General features: G+C 40.4%; 2 protein-coding genes across 2 annotated transcripts; one reads left to right on the forward strand and one right to left on the reverse strand.

The window, feature by feature from the left end:
• Window positions 1-259: 259 nt before the first annotated feature.
• sap30l (sap30-like) lies at window positions 260-7986 on the forward strand. The gene is made up of 4 exons (XM_080482690.1): window positions 260-1014; window positions 3773-3895; window positions 5967-6065; window positions 6698-7986. The coding sequence occupies exons 1-4, from the start codon at window positions 829-831 to the stop codon at window positions 6824-6826; spliced, it is 537 nt and encodes a 178-aa protein (XP_080338816.1). The 5' UTR covers window positions 260-828; the 3' UTR covers window positions 6827-7986.
• A 2217-nt stretch (window positions 7987-10203) lies between these two features.
• LOC308121313 (heart- and neural crest derivatives-expressed protein 1-like) lies at window positions 10204-13004 on the reverse strand. The gene is made up of 2 exons (XM_080482493.1): window positions 12276-13004; window positions 10204-10673 (listed from the first exon to the last, which is right to left on the reverse strand). Exons 1-2 carry the CDS (start codon window positions 12756-12758, stop codon window positions 10578-10580), a joined length of 579 nt encoding a protein of 192 aa, XP_080338619.1. The 5' UTR covers window positions 12759-13004; the 3' UTR covers window positions 10204-10577.
• Between the last annotated feature and the right edge of the window lie 2909 nt (window positions 13005-15913).

Genomic DNA, 15913 nt, shown 5'->3' on the forward strand with positions numbered 1-15913 from the left:
ATCAGATGATGTAAAATGACTGAGGTGTATATATATATTATATTTTTTTTAAACGCCTGTGTAGGATCTGAGGGCAATCAGATGGATTAAAATATCCTTTTAACCGGAGACAACTCCTCCTTTAACTCTTTATTCAGAGTGGAAAAAATACAGGAAGAACTTGCTGCCGAATTGACGTGTCAATCAACCAATAGAACACCGCGCTGAGTGTCTTAGTCCCGCCTTTATTCAAAATCAGCCAATCGCAGTGCGGGGTGATGGAGCATGTTCCATTGTACGGTAGAACCGCGGCTGTTGATCCGCTGGAGAAAAGCGTGATTTCTTCAAACTTGTTTCGGGTTACGGAATCGGTTCAGGCCGGTAAACTTGGGACTGCATGCGGTTGTTGTAGCGAACGTGAGGTCTCGGTTGTTCGTGTCGTTTGAGGGGGATTGGTGCCGCCGTCCCACCAAAGGAATTTGTGCCTCATCCCACCGTGCTGTCCTGTTAGCACCGGAGCTAGCACCGGAGCTAACCAGCGTCACCCGCCGAAGTCCCTTTTATGCTTTTTATGTGGCGATTTCAGCATAAGCTGCAGGAAAATGTCTTCATCCCGGAGATACCGTGCTTCGAAATAAGCCAGCTTCAGAATATACGAGCTGTTCGCTTAAAAGCTGCGCACTTAGCCACGTTAGCTCGCTAGCCGCGGCTAACGCTACCGGGCTGTCGTTCACAAAAGGGGGCAGCGCGTGAAGGGAAAGCCGGCAGGAGCCCGGACCGGAGACCCGACAGGAGCCCCACGGAGACCCGCTCCCCTCTCCTACGGTGTGTGTGGCGGACGGCCGTAGGATGAACGGCTTCAGCACCGAGGAGGACAGCCACGACGGACCGCCCGCTCCGCCGTTCTACGGGCAGAGCTGCTGCCTGATCGAGGACGGGGAGCGCTGCGGCCGCTCCGCTGGAAACGCCTCCTTCAGCAAGAGGATCCAGAAGAGCATATCCCAGAAAAAACTCAAGCTGGACATTGACAAGAGTGTAAGTGTGTGTGTGTGTGTGTGTTTGGGGTGGGAGAGGAGTTCTAGAGGGGCAGGATGGGGCAGAAAGTTACCCGCAGTCCGCTCAGCTGTCAGCTAACGGCGGCGCTGAAGTTAGCCTCTGAATCGATGGCTTTACTATTTAAAAGTTAAAAACTTTCTGCTTCAGTCAGTCGAAACGCTTCACACTGTGTGATTTTCAGTCGTCAGACAAAAGATAACGGTCGTGGGAGAATCCTGGCAATATTATTTGGTCTTGGCTCTAAAGCGGTGGTCCTACGTAGCACTCAGAGACCGGTTCAAGGACGGTCGTTGTCACGGCCAAAAATTTGCTGCTGCGATGACGTCATCTGACTAACCAATAGAAATGCGGTATGAAAAGACGTACCGATCCGCGCGAAACCCAAATAGATCCTTAGTTTGCAGCTTTAAAATGTGTCATAAAGAAAAGTATATGTGATGTTAACAGACTTTTTTTTCCCATCTAAAAACACAAATGCTGCAAGGCTTCTTGCACGTTTCTCTATTTTTTGTGTGTGAACAGAAGCTGCGCGTTTTGGACGTTTTATTCTTGTGCAATCACGTAAACTTGCATACAAGCTTCACGTCATGCCCAAAGTTATTAGTCATGCTACCTGTGAACTTATAAGATTGTCAAAATCGCAGTCTTTTGACAATCTTATGACATGTCTAAAAAAATTAAGGGGTGAAACTTATGGAAGACATAAAAGGTTCCTGCTCCAGTGGTGTGTCATGAAAGTAGTTTGTTTAAGTAGAAGCATCAATGGTGATTTCCTCATGTCAGACATTGAAACAGAGAAGAATCGAGCACGACACAAAATGTCCACATCTCAATAACTTGTCATGTGACCTTGAGCATCAGTTCAGACTTCAGCACATCTCGCGCAGTTCATAAGCCCGGTTTGGTCCTATTTCAAGTGAAAACTCATCGTTTTTGCGTGTTGCGGTTACACAAAATTACGTTTTCCTCTGTTTCAATGAAGATTTGGAGCCTTTGTTTGTTTTTGTTTTGTTTTTTAAAGTTCCAAATCTCTGACCACCTCCGTCGTGTAAACTGACCCCCAAAATGCATCGAAAGTTTAACCTTTTATTTTTACTTTAACATTGTCGTGTAAACAGGGACGTATTGCCTGCTGAGGTTATGGCATCCTGCTCTTCTTGAAGGACAGCTTTTGGTTCATAAGTTACCAGCCGCTACAAGGCCACTCATCTACTTCTTGTCTGAGTAATAACCTTTACATATTTTGTACAGATACATTCAGATGGAAGCTATTGAGAAGTAATTAATACTTAAGTAGTTTCTAAAACAAGTTTTTAGTATTTTTAATTGTAAGACAGTAAAGTAATGTTAAAAATACTCATCTGCACTGTTTCCACTCCGGTGACAATCTATTCTAGGTTTGACAGGTGTAAACACAACATGTAATCTGGCCTCGCTTCAATAGTTTCCATATTGCGGATTAATATCTGCATTTTTCTGCTATATATGATACTCAGACCTCGATTTAACATGTAAATATGAGTTTGGTTCTGAATCTGAATGAACCTTTAGAAAAAGGTCGGGTTTTCTCCTTCCAGACAGAAAAAAAGGGTGTTTCTGGATGAAAATCTGCACTTGTTGTTGCTGTAAACAAACTTTCCTCTGAGCTGTCGAATGTGAGGCCAACTTCAGCTCCGTGTGCTAACGCTGTTAGCCAGTTAGCTTCCAGGTGACGTGAACACAGAAATGGCGGATTGTTGGCTTGTTGGTGATTCTTCTGCGGGATGTTTCAGTCGTTTGTGCAGGTGGGGTTTCTTCCCACACTTAGTTCGGACATGTCAGCCGGGTCTGGTGTGTGTGAGCCGAGCGGGACCGCTTCCAGGCCGGCTGCCCGTCTGAGGCGACCGTTAGCCGGGGAGCTGGTTTCAACACTGGCCGGTTAAAGTACTCGCATAGTGTACTTAAATACAAGTAGAAATACTTTAATCAGCCAAGATTCCAGTAAAAGTGGAGATTGCACTTGTTTGTCCTGAGCTGAAGGGAACTTTTCCTGTCGTTGGGGCTTACATTTCTTGAAATAAAGATCAACATGTAGAGTTCTGACTGTAATTTATACAAAATGCAGAAAATACACGAGATTTCTCTGGAAGTCTTCATCAGCGTCATAAAATGTGTAATTCGGGGTGTCAAACATAAAGCCTGCAGACCAGAACCTGCCCTCAAGAGGCTCTAATCCGGCCACCAAAAGAAAATAGTGAACATTTCAAAGAAAAGTGTTGTTTTTGTTGTTGTTTTTAGGAGTAGTGAACACAACACTGAGATCTGAACTGAGAAATCGTGATGCTGCCATGAACGTGATCAAACTTGTCTCCGCCATGCCGTCAGGTTGCTGCACTCAGGAAGCCATTTTTTTAAAAAGTGACTCACAACACTACTGTCAAATCAACAGAAGTAAAAAATATTTAATTTTACTTTTAACTCTACTGTGGAGGGTTTTCTTTTTGGGGACATTTTTCTTGCTCTGTCTGACAAATACAGGCTGTGGCAGCTTTCTGCTGTCATACGGTGACATCTACTGGTCACAGGTGGAATTTCAATATATGTCACATAAAGCAGCTAAACAACTGAAAAAAGTTAAGACTCTTAATCTGGAGGATACAGATATTAAAAGTAGTGAAGTAGGTTTTTCACTTCCTGCTTCGATCGTCGTCCACGCCGCTCGCTCACTGACGCGTGTCCTTCGTCTTCACCCTCACAGGTTCGACATCTCTACATCTGCGACTTCCACAAGAATTTCATCCAGAGCGTCCGCAACAAGAGGAAGAGGAAGACCAGCGATGACGGAGGAGAGTCCCCGGACCACGACGTGGAGGTCCCCGAGGTAATGTCACAGCCGCCTCAGAGTTTAACCCTTTTAGTCGACTCAACACACTCGCTTATTGAATCACACCTTTTTTATTATTTTTTTATCTATTTGAATTAATTTGTTCCAGAAGTCCTTCCTCTCAGACAGACGTCCACAACTTTTCCAAAAAAGCGATTTTCATGATTTTTCCACCAAATAAAATTAAGCTGGAGCAGCAAAACATGGTATCTGATATATGCACAAACTGAGGTTGTATAATGGAGTTGTAGTATAATTTAGACATATTTTGTTACATATTTATCTTTTATATCCAGTTTGAATATTTGTTTTCATGGATTTTACCACTTTGGCTGTTTATAGCTGCAGTGCGTTTCCTATTTGTTACAGCAGCTTCAGATAAACTCCACTTTTTCCCTTTTCTTAATTAGATTTTTTAATTTAAAAAAATTGAAATTTTCAAGCAATACTTTTTCCCATTTGATAAATGTTTAAGAATTCCACCTCTCCTGGATGATTTGGTTGTTTTACCTTCTTTATCTGTTTCGATCCAGGAGAGTCGACCAGTTTTAAAAAATCGTTAGGGAATAAAATCTAAATAAAACTAGTTTGTTTCTATTTAATCTTCTAAAAGCGTCACAGAGCAGCTGAAGAGCCACGTGTGGCTGTAGAGCTCTAAAGCTGCAGACTTCTGGTCAAAGGTTCTTTTTTTTTTTTTTTTCAATTTCCACCTTAAAAATCAACAAACATGCAGCTGGAAGGAAACGCTAATGAAGGCTTTCAAATGGTTACACTGATAAATTTGACTTGATAATAGTTTGTATCTTATGGCAGCGGGTTCTTTTCCACCAGAAAGAACCAGGTACTGGATCGGCGCCAGGGCCGGACTTGGCACCGGTTCTCTGTCTTTCCACCGCTACAGCCCCGGCCTATCGGGGGGCTGAGCCAGAGCGAGGCCTGACGAGTCAGTCCGACCAGAGGCCGAAGAGATTCTGAACCGGCATTCTGAAATCTCCAGCGAACACGGAGCCCCGGAAAAACAATTATAATACGAGGGAACAATATAATTTAATCGGCGATCGCGGAGCCAGTGGCTCTAATTGAAGCGTTGTGCTGCAGAGCTCCTCCGCCCTCACAAAATGGTCAGATACTTCATTTAGATGCAGTTTTCCATCATAACTAACTTCACTTCCAGGTCTTGTACGACGTTCTGACTGCAGGATGAGGTCTGCATGAGGCTCTGCTATCAGACGGCCCACTATTTTCTACCCACAGAACTTCTTTATAAAGTAACAATACTTTTGGTTCATCAGGAACTACTAAACAAACTACGTACTACTGTAAATGAAAGCTTGGATTTTTTAGCCATGAAATGAGCCTTTTAACGGCTTCATGTGAAAGAGAACCTTTGTTCTTGATCAGCGTGTTTTTATTTAGGTTGTCATTATAAATGGCTGTAGAGCAGCGTTCTATCGTTCTACACCTCCATTCCTCCATGTTGAAGCTTTTGATTCAGACACGTTCAGAAATAAAGTGACAGGAGCAGAAAGTCACTATGAAATACTGTAATGTTGAAAAATAAGCCCCAAGCTCAATAACGTTATTATTATTATTATTATAATTATTCTCTATGGCCGCTCCGGGGCTCCAGACTAAAGCAAGAAAGATGTAAGTAAAAAAAAAAAAAAAAAAAAAAACACCACTAGAGATACGAGGAGACTCGATGTTTTCTGGCTCTTTGGTCTGAACCAAACTGGACCGAACCACCGTTACAGTCCCTCTCCTGGTTCCTCTATGAGTTGGTGAAATCAGTGACGTACAACGTTTTGGAGTGACGCAATGACTTGGCTCCGTTGACAGTAGAAAAACAACCGGTTCTTTGGCGGTGCTTATTTAAGAACTGGTCCTAAACTAGAACCGGGTTCTTTTTGGTGGAAAAGCCCTAAGTGAGGTCGTCTTTTAAAGCCCAGAAGAGTCAAATTAACTGTGTCCAGTCTGGGAGCTGGGACAGGAGGTGGTGGTGCTGGGACAGGAGGTGGTGGTGTTGGGACAGGAAGTGGTGGTGCTGACGGGTGGTGGTGTGTTCCAGGTGGATCTGTTCCAGCTGCAGGTGAACACGTTGAGACGCTACAAGAGACACTACAAGCTGCAGACCAGACCTGGACTCAACAAGGCTCAGCTCGCAGAGGTACTTGTACTCAGTTACTTTACAGTTACTGGCAATCAGAATTAACACTCAAGTCACTCAGGATTCTGCTTTCATTGGGATTAATCTTTTTAAACCTCTGACTTTCCACCGCCTGCCACCAGAGGGCGCTGTGTGCCACATCAATGCTCTAACTTCACAGTTCAACTTTTCCTTTTTCCCACTTTTCACCAAATTTAATCCATCAAGAGTGAAATCAACTTTAATATAAGAACAAAACAGTTTTATACCAGAACTTATGTAAGAATTGATGAAGTTTAAACATTGAATTATATATGTTTCATTGAGAGTTGTATCATCTGTTCATAGCTGAACTTTGAATATTGAAACGTGAGAGTGTCTCATCAGACGTCCCTCTGGTCCACAGTCCAGTGGAAACGACTCCTAAACGAGCCGTCGTTCCTCGTGAAGCAGGTCTTTTAATAAAAATAAGGTTTCATCCAGATTTAATTGAACAGTAGAAGAAGTCGTTCTCATCACAAGATTCTCCTTTTTAAAAAAAAAAAAAAAAAAAAAACCTGAGGCAGTTTGAAGACGAGAAGTGTTTTAATGTGAAGACACGGCGAGTCGGAGGGTAAAAGTGTGTGTGTGTGTGTGTGTGTGTGTGTGTGCAGACGGTGAGTCGTCACTTCAGAAACATCCCGGTGAACGAGAAGGAGACGCTGACGTATTTCATCTACATGGTGAAGAGCAGCAAGAGCCGACTGGACCAGAAAGGAGAAGCAGGGAAACCGCTGGACTGAGACACACAAACACACACACACACACTGAGACACACACACACTGAGACACACACACACTGAGACACACACACCGACACACACACTGCGACACACACACACACACAGTAACGGACACACTTAAAGCGACACTCCCTTCCATAAACTCACACAGGGACACCATCTACAAGATACAAGAAAACAGCAGCACCAACCAAAACAGCCCCCTGCTCCACCTCCTCTTCCTCCTCCTCTTCCTCTCACCACAGCCGGACCTCTCCTGTCCTTCTCGGACGTTAAACGGAGCGACAGGACGAGTCTTCATCTCCCGACCGTCCTTACTGGCGTCCTTACTGGCGTCCTGACTGCGTCGTCACGGCGACGAGGACGAGCGTCTGAAACTGTCCATCAGACCGTCTCAGCACGTGTCAAACTGTCCACATGTACAAAGAGGAGAGCGTGTGACCTCTGCTGTGCCACAGATCTGCCTTAAGAGTTAAAAACACACATCCTGATCATTTTAGTTTCAGTTTTTTTTTCTCTTTCTGGACGCGTGAGGAACACTTGTGCCAAACGGGACAGCGACTGGACTGACCTTTGACCTGAAGGAAGGGGGGGGGGGGGATCACGTCGGGGAGCTGGACATGTTGGAGACGTTGCTCCCGGTTCATGTGATCAGAGTCTCTTCCTGCCGTTTCTCATCTGTAGCTTCTTTCTGTTCACTTGGTGTATAAAGTTTCTACATTCTGTGTTTCACTGAAGCCGATATTTAAACACAGGAGGGCAAAATCAATAGTTTCCACAGCATTTAAAAAAAACAAAAAACAAGTTGTTTGGATTAAACCTGGTGGAATGAATTAATCCTAGTTTGCTAAATTAAGACGGTAAGTTTGTTTTTGTTTTTTAATGGTCTCCCCAGCGGGATTTGAACCGGGGGTCCGCCGTAGCTTCACTCATCTTTTTCTGGATTTTCTTTTTTTTTTTTCTTTTCCTGTTTTGTCCGTCACAGTGACGGCAGATTATTTTTGTTTAGTTTGGCTTGTAGGTCGGTTAGTGTGTGTAGATTCACTCGGATTCATATTAACACGTCAACGCCACGTTAACTGTTGTATTAGAAAGAAAACATATTTAAGTACGGCTGCTTCTCGCTCCTAATAATATTAATAAATGTATTGTACAGGCTGAAACTTTGGTGTCTTTGTTTATTTCTTGATTATTCTAAGAAAAGGTTTGTTTCTCTTAATGAGGTTTTTCTTTTATGTTGCAGTGACCCTCCTCGGACACTGGAGGGCAGCATAGAGCCTTAAAGAATTACATTTTCATTTCTACACTAAAGTGAAAAGTTCACATTACAAATATAAATGTTTATTTTCATGACTAAATTATAACGATCACAAGTTTTCAAAACCTTTTTTACGTTTAATAAATTTGAAATAATTGAAGTTTAATGTTGAAATAAATGGGAAAAATCTTAAATTCTCGTTACTGTGTAAATAAATAAATGGTTTTTCTGCCCTTCAATGGTAATCACCATTGATGTAAAATACAAAAAATCTCAAATTAAACTAAATGCAAGCCACCTATTTATAATTTAACAAAAAATTGGATTAAAAAATAAATTCTATACAAGTAATCATAATTTAACTTTTACCGTCATGAAACGAGATTAATTTAAACTAGTAGTTTACAAAGTGACTTTCGGTTCTACAGCGTAGATTTATCTCCGTTAAAGGTTTAATCTGAATAAAATAATTTGTAACCTATAACGGATTAGATTACGCGTGTTTTTATAACCGGATTAAATCCCAATAGCCAGATTACAGGGTGAAATATCGATCTGTTACGTGTAAACCGTTACAATATCTGCATTTCTAACAAATCATTCGTAAATATTCCAAATAATAAAAAACTGATTCTGTCTACTGGATAAAGAAACGAGCCATAAAATATCAGTTAAATTGGTTCAATAATTCCAGGAAACGCAGAAAAAGTTAGAAACAAACCGGAGTGTCTTAAAATAATCCATTTAATAACAGAACTTTATAGAACTTCACATCACATAAATCTTTTCTTTCTTTTAAAGCGTCGGAGCGGATTTCTGCGTCTGTTTCCTCCTCAGACAGTGACTCTTAAAGGTTTGAGGTAGATTCAGTAAAACTTTACAAGAAGAAAAAAGTGGAGGAAAAAAAAGTGTTTTTAAAGTCAAAATGTCCTGATTTCAGTTATTTAACGTGAATTAATCGTCAAATCGTCATTAAACATTTATTTGCAATGTTTATAGTTTTCGTTTTGTTTCGTTTATTCCAAATCCCAGTTTAATCCGTTTCCCATCAAGATTTTACTTTTCTTATATTTCTTTGATTTTATTGTTTCATAGTTTTAATTCGTTTCAACTAAATAAAGAAAAAAAATTAATTCACTTTTTGCGTTAATTCTTCATGAAACATCTTAAACTTAATTTTCTTTTTGATTTTATACATGAACTTTGTTTTTTATTCGTTGTTCAATTCAAATTGTCGCTTTAATAATTCCAGTTCGATCAGTTTCCCGTCAAAATGAATATTTTCTTATATTCCGTATAATTTGTAGATTAATTTCGTTTTAGTTCAAATAAAATGTTTTCAAAGGTTAAAAACTCCATTTATTTTCATTTTATTTAGATTTAGGATTAGATTTAGTTTTTATTTCATTTTAGTTTGTTTGATTTTAAATTACCACTTTAATCAATAATATAACTTAATATATTAGTATTTCTTTACAAAATGAGTCTATTGAATTTTGTTTTCATAAAAAAACCTTTAATTTCCGCTTCTTATTATTTTACTTGTTTAAAAATGTACCAGATCTTAATCATTATAGTTTTTCCTTCAGCCAATATTGATCATTTAATTTGATAAATATTTTAATGACTTCCGTTTATTGAATTTGGATTTTTTTTTTTACTTTTTAATTGACTTTTTATTTAAAATGTAAACATGATTTTTTCATCATTTTGTTGGCGAATCAGACAAAACATTAGTGTTTTTCTATTTTCACTCATTATTCAGTAAAATATTTAGATTCTCATTAGTGGTTTTAAAGCACAAGAATTAATTTGTAAAACGAAAATCTAATATTATTTAAGAGAAATGACTTGATGGGACTCAGATTAAAATCTTTTACAAATCTTATAAAAAAAAGAAACTGTATATTTTCTTTCGATGCAACTCCTTAAACACATATTTTCTTCCTCCGGTGTCCTTAGATTAAAAAAAAAAAGAAGAAGAAGAAGAAGCAAAATCCACAACCCAGAAAAATCCTGATAATTTGGTGTTAAAATGTGTTTAAATGAAACAAAGAGTGAAACTGAAACATCGTGTGAATCTAAATCTGGTTTTTTTTTTGTTTTCTTTTTGTTTTTTAGAGGAAAGATTCTGCAGCAACTAAACACAAACATCCTAAATATGATTCAAACTGTTTCCTTCAGTCTTTTCCTGATAACTTATGTGGAGACACAGTTTTTTTTTTCTCTCTCGCGCTTCTTCGGGGAAACAGATGTTCTTCAACACAAACATCTGGACGACAGTGAGTTCAGCAGATGTGGTGGAACAAACAACGAAAACATCACAAAGCAGAAGAAATACCACAAATATCAAAGATCCTCGAGGAGTCCGTGTGTGTGTGTGTGTGTGTGTGTGTGTGTGTGTGTGTGTGTGTGTGTGTGTGTGTGTGTGTGTGTGTGTGTGTGTGTGTGTGTGTGTGTGTGTGTGTGTGTGTGTGTGTGTGTGTGTGTGAGTCACTGGTTGAGCTCCAGAGCCCAGACCTGCTGCGGCCACCCGGTCCGGCCCTTCACCTTCTTCTCCCCGGTTAAAGACTCCTGCAGGCCGTCGGTCTGTGAGGGGGGGGGGGGGGGGGGGGGGGGGGGCAAAAACAACAAACATCATCATCATCACTATCATCTTCATCATCGTCGCCTCAGTTTCAGCTTCTTTCAGCGTCATTATTACACCATTAAAGCTCGTGATCTCACACACACTCACCTTCAAACATGTATAATATATTATCATCAAAAAAGAAAAATAAAGCTGACATGATATTATTATTATTATTAATATTATTATTATTATTATTATTATTATTATTATTATTATTAATAAGATATTCTTAACAAAATATCAATAAATGACAGTGAATGGAGTAAATTTCTTGCTCAACTGGGCTTAAAAGCAACCTCTCAGAACTTTGTTACCCAAAACACAACAAATATTTGTTTATATAATATTTCACTACTTTTAGCTCCACAATATGTCAACATCATGTGAATTCAAGTATCAAATGAGACATTTATTTTTAAACATAATTAAGAAAGCCACAATTCTTGATGTGCCATGCACCGTTTTACGCACAATAACCATCTCAAATTCACGTAAATTCAATCATTCATTCAATTATTGATGTATTTTCAATTATTCATGTGAACCCAATTATTAAATAAGCCTTTTATTTAAAAACATAAAATGAACCACTGGTTTAATTTGCCATGCGCCGTTTTCTGCACAATGACCTTGTCAAACTCGTGTGAAGTCACTTATTCATTCAATTGTTCATCTACATTCAATTATTCCTTCACTTACTCATGTAAATTAATTTATTAAATAACACAATTACTTAAAAACATTTTTTAAATTAAAAATATTATTTTTAATCTCTAAAAGTGACCGTGCGCCGTTTTACGTGAAAATCAGATTTTATTTTCAAAATCTGACTCATTCATAGAATTTTGTTTCATACGTTAATAAAAGTCACAGTAGTTGTGTAAAACCTGTCAGTAGTTATTTCTGGAGTTCATCTCAATGTGTTTTTCTTAATCGCTTTGTTTCAATGTTTTTCATAATCGGAAACGGTTCAGATTAAGATTATTAAAGATTTAATGTGTTTCCTTTATTTCTTTGACAGACTGAATTGTCTGAGTGGTGCCATAGAAATAATTTGCTTTAACTTGCTTTTGATTGGTTTGTTTGGTGATGATGTATCGATGAGGTTTGGAAAAACTCAAATTAAATAAAACATTTGCATTTGACCCCGCATGAGAAAACGTTTTGTTTCAGCTGCATGTTGCAAGAAATTGATCAATTACGCGGAAATGTTTTTTTTTAATGCACTTTTATCTTTTTCCAGGCCTGGAAATAATCTTAATCTCTTCAGATTAAGAGTCTCAATCGCCTTGCTTTAATGTATTTCCTTCATTTCCTTGTGAAACACTGAGTTTCTCAGTGGTGCTGAAGAAATAAATAACCGGATGCATAAACACAAAGAAGCAGATTACAGAGGAACGTTTGAGTATTTTTAATCTCCGTGAGAATCCAACAATCTTAAAGTCACAGTTTTAGTTTGTCGTCGTGAATCTGAAACGTTTGCTTTGTTTTGGGGTGGATTTGGGTTGGGAGCGTCTCTTTTTGAAGCCACGTGAGGAATCAGAGGCTCAGAAACTCACCAGCTCTCGCTTCCTTTTCAAATCCCGGTTTTCAAATTTCTTAATCTCGGCCTTGAAGCCCTCCGTCTCCCCGGAGTCTTTGGCCAGGACGTCCATCAGATACGCGATGTAACTGGTGGCCAGGCGTAACGTTTTGATTTTGGACAGTTTCGTGTCTGCGGGCACGTTGGGGATGCACTCCCGCAGCTCCGCGAAGGCCGTGTTGATGCTCTCCGTCCTCCGGCGCTCCTTCTTCGGCCCCGACGCCCTGCGCTTCCCCACGCCGGCCTGCAGCCCCTCCAGGCGGCCGTCGTGAGTCGCGCCGGGCGCGCCCAGCTCCGCGGCCGGGTACGGCGCCTGGATCTGGAAGTCCGCGGGCACCTCGCCGTGGTTCACCACCCAGCTCTGGAAGTACGGCGCGTCCTGGTGGCACCGCTGCACGAAGGGGAAGGGCTCGTGCATCAGGTGGTGGTGGTGATGCTGGTAGCCCCCGATCAGGTTCATGGCGCGCGGCGGCGGCGGACGACTCAACAACTCATTCAAGGCGTAAATATGAATCCAAAGAATCCCCCAGCGAGTGGAAACCAAACCAGTTACTTTACATGGTTTTTAGAAAGCAGCTTCACCCGCGAAGCGAAACGGGCCGCGAAAAAGTTAATAATTCCAAAATATCTCCGCGTCCAGCCGTGATTCGTTCATGAGGTTTCTCCCCGAAGAGGCCACTCTGGTTCACCCGAGAAACTTGAGCCTGCTGAAGGTGTGAGGCCCCAGGTTTATATGACCGAGATGTCAGCGTGCAGAGGAGGCGGCCAATGGAGGGGAGCGGCCACGACTGGGAGGAGAGTTTGGAGAGGTTTGGAATAACGCGCACCATGGTGCCATAATCCCGCTGCACACCGGGAGCAAAACACACGCCTGTTGAGGTCGACTGCTCATGTGTGAGGAGGGGAAAGTGGTTTCTAAGTGGCTCTGGGTGTGCTTCAGCCCTTTTGGTCTTGTCGGTTTGGGTGTCTTACGCACTGAATTTACGCACCATTTAGGTGCTTCTCTGATCCAGCGGTGGGAATAATTGTCTGTTTATTTGTTGACTTGATGACAGAAGGCCGCCCGTGAGATAAACTGAACTTTTCGGACACAATTAAGTTTTCAAGTGAGAGAAAATGACACCTAATTGTTTTATTGTGCGGATTTTTGAAATGTCTGGAGAGAAATATGAAGCAAATCAGACCAGAAAAAATCATAGCTTATATGTTTTAATTAAAAAATGTACCTTTCAAACACTCGTTTCTATTTTTGATAGTTGTTTTTATAAAGCGGGTTTGTTTGTTGTTTGTTACACTATGTTGTTTTTTAAAGAGCCAGCAACGTTTCATTGTAGAAATGCAATGAAAATAAAATATCCTTGAGCCCTTGATCATTGATAGAAATACAGATTTGATTTCAAAATAAGATATTAAAAGAAGAGTTTTGGCTCGAATAAACAATTTGTGACGGAATGAATTTACTTTGTGTTTTTTGGGTTCCACACTGGCGCAATCTGGACAATATGAAACGACATGAGTGTTTTTTCAGCCAGTATTTATTCTGTTCTCTGGCATTTATGTTTCTATATGGTCATTTGTTCGTGTTCTGTATCTAAATTTAAACATCATTACCGGGGTTGAGCAGGAATTAATAGATTTTATCCGTCTTATCAGGCGCGTCGGTGCGCTCTGACGCACGCAAATGAGCACGTGGATGAATCGTTTTTTTCCACTTTTGGGGACAAACCGAGACCCCGAGGCCTTGTTGTCGTCGTACCCCGGGGGTGTAAGGGGGGCTGCAGGGGTTGTGGGGAGGTTGGAGGGGCTTTATCTGCGCATTAATTCCCCGCAGCACCCTAAACACATCATCTTATCGCCATCGCCTGAAAACATTATCCCATTACATTACATGACCTTGACGCTATTTAGAAACCATTTACGGCGGCGTCTTATCTAAATACAGTCATAAATCAGGAGGTGTCGCCCCCCCCCCCCCCTCACCCCACCCCTCCGACAGGGTTACATGTATTCCATAAAAGCTCCCCTGGCCTGCCTGCCTGCGCTCTGTTTACAGCACCGGGCCGTTTGCGGCATATTTCACCGTCCAGCCGCGTTACAATAAATAATCATCCGTCACGACTTTATGTTTTCACACGAACCTGCAGCGCGGAGGTGCGTTTAAAGCCTCCTGCGCGCAGTAAATCCAAACACTTTCACTGGGATCTCCTGGAAAAATTCAACTTGTGCAAGTTAAAATGTTCTTTTCCAGAATGATGCAAATGTCTGATTTCAATCAGATTGATCGAATTCCTCGTTTCAACTACAGAATTTTACAAAATCAGGCAAATAAGCGAGATTTTCGGACTTTTCTGGGGTTTTTTAATCCACAAATTCAATACTAAAGTCGTTTAAAGTATATTTTGATAGAATACATTCTTTTGTATTTTATTGTGTTGAATGTTGTTCAAACAATTAGACGAATGAAGTTATATCCGTTATATTGACGACAAAATGGAGAAAAAGAAGTCGCAGCAGCCTAAAAATACATGATTTCTTCTGTGCCTTTTCATATTTTCACTGAAATTTCAAACATGAAACATTGAGAAACAAACATCCTTCACAGAAAGCGACGTTGTTCATACGCTAAGTTAATTTTCTACAAACGTTCGTCCTTTTTTGCCGTTTTAGTGACGAAAATCTGTTTAATTCATTTAAAAAAAGACTTAGACATCAGGTACATTTTACATTAAAAAAAGTGTATTTGCACGTAAATTTGCCCGTTTTAAAAAAAGATAAAACATTTTTTTATGGAACGCAGCATTATTCACACGTGTTTTTCTAATAATTTGAGTAATAATTTTTTGTTCTCGTCTTAAAAACAATAAAAACACTTCAAGTCTTTCTACATTTAGTTGATTTTACATTAAAAAAAAGCGTATTTACATTTGGAAAATAAATGAAATGTCGCTTCATGAGTAATTAAAACGATTAACTGAAGTCTGAACACTTATTGAAGCAGAAATTAAAGTTTATACAATCATAATTTTGAATCCTCACGTGGGAACTTGAAGTTGTTTGTCTATTATGAAGAACTTCTGAGACTTCTGTGTTGTTATTGTAATAATATTAAACGTAAACAATGAAAAATTTAGCATCTTTCCTCTGAACATTGAAGCATTCGACAGATTTCAGAGCTTTGCCGGTTTGAAAAGGTTCCAGCTTCTCCAGCATGATGTTTCTGCACATGAATGAATGAATGAATGAATAAATGAAAGCTGATGTTCTTCTCTGCTGCATCCTCTTGAAGAGTCAGAGCTGCATGTGAGCAGCGCTGTCAGTGTGAGGAACACCATGCAGCCTCCAGAAAGAAAACCTGACACTGTTGATTAAGACGTCCACTGCACAGAGATGAAATACAACACTGCCCCCCCCCCCCCCCCACCACTCCCCCCCTCCCTCGAGCTCTGCCTCCCTCCATCACTTTCTCTTCTGTTTTCCTCTTTCAGTCTGCACGCATCACTTCCTGTCTAACAGAGAACCCAGGCCGAGAATTCTAACCAAGAATTCTAACCCAGAACCCAAATTGAGAACTCAGAGTTACAAACCAAACCTAGAACCTGTAACAAAAACCGACAA

This window comes from Lipophrys pholis, assembly GCF_963383615.2.
Source record: "Lipophrys pholis genome assembly, chromosome: 16".
NCBI lineage: Eukaryota > Metazoa > Chordata > Actinopteri > Blenniiformes > Blenniidae > Lipophrys > Lipophrys pholis.

Bases quoted from the DNA above. Each gene is read 5' to 3' on its own strand.
- sap30l (XM_080482690.1), top strand. From the start codon at position 829: ATGAACGGCTTCAGCACCGAGGAGGACAGCCACGACGGACCGCCCGCT. The intron at 1,015-3,772 runs GTAAGTGTGTGT...TCACCCTCACAG, and splicing joins AGCTGGACATTGACAAGAGT to GTTCGACATCTCTACATCTG. The intron at 6,066-6,697 runs GTACTTGTACTC...GTGTGTGTGCAG, and splicing joins ACAAGGCTCAGCTCGCAGAG to ACGGTGAGTCGTCACTTCAG.
- LOC308121313 (XM_080482493.1), bottom strand. From the start codon at position 12,758: ATGAACCTGATCGGGGGCTACCAGCATCACCACCACCACCTGATGCAC. The intron at 10,674-12,275 runs GTGAGTTTCTGA...CCCCCCTCACAG, and splicing joins TGAAAAGGAAGCGAGAGCTG to ACCGACGGCCTGCAGGAGTC.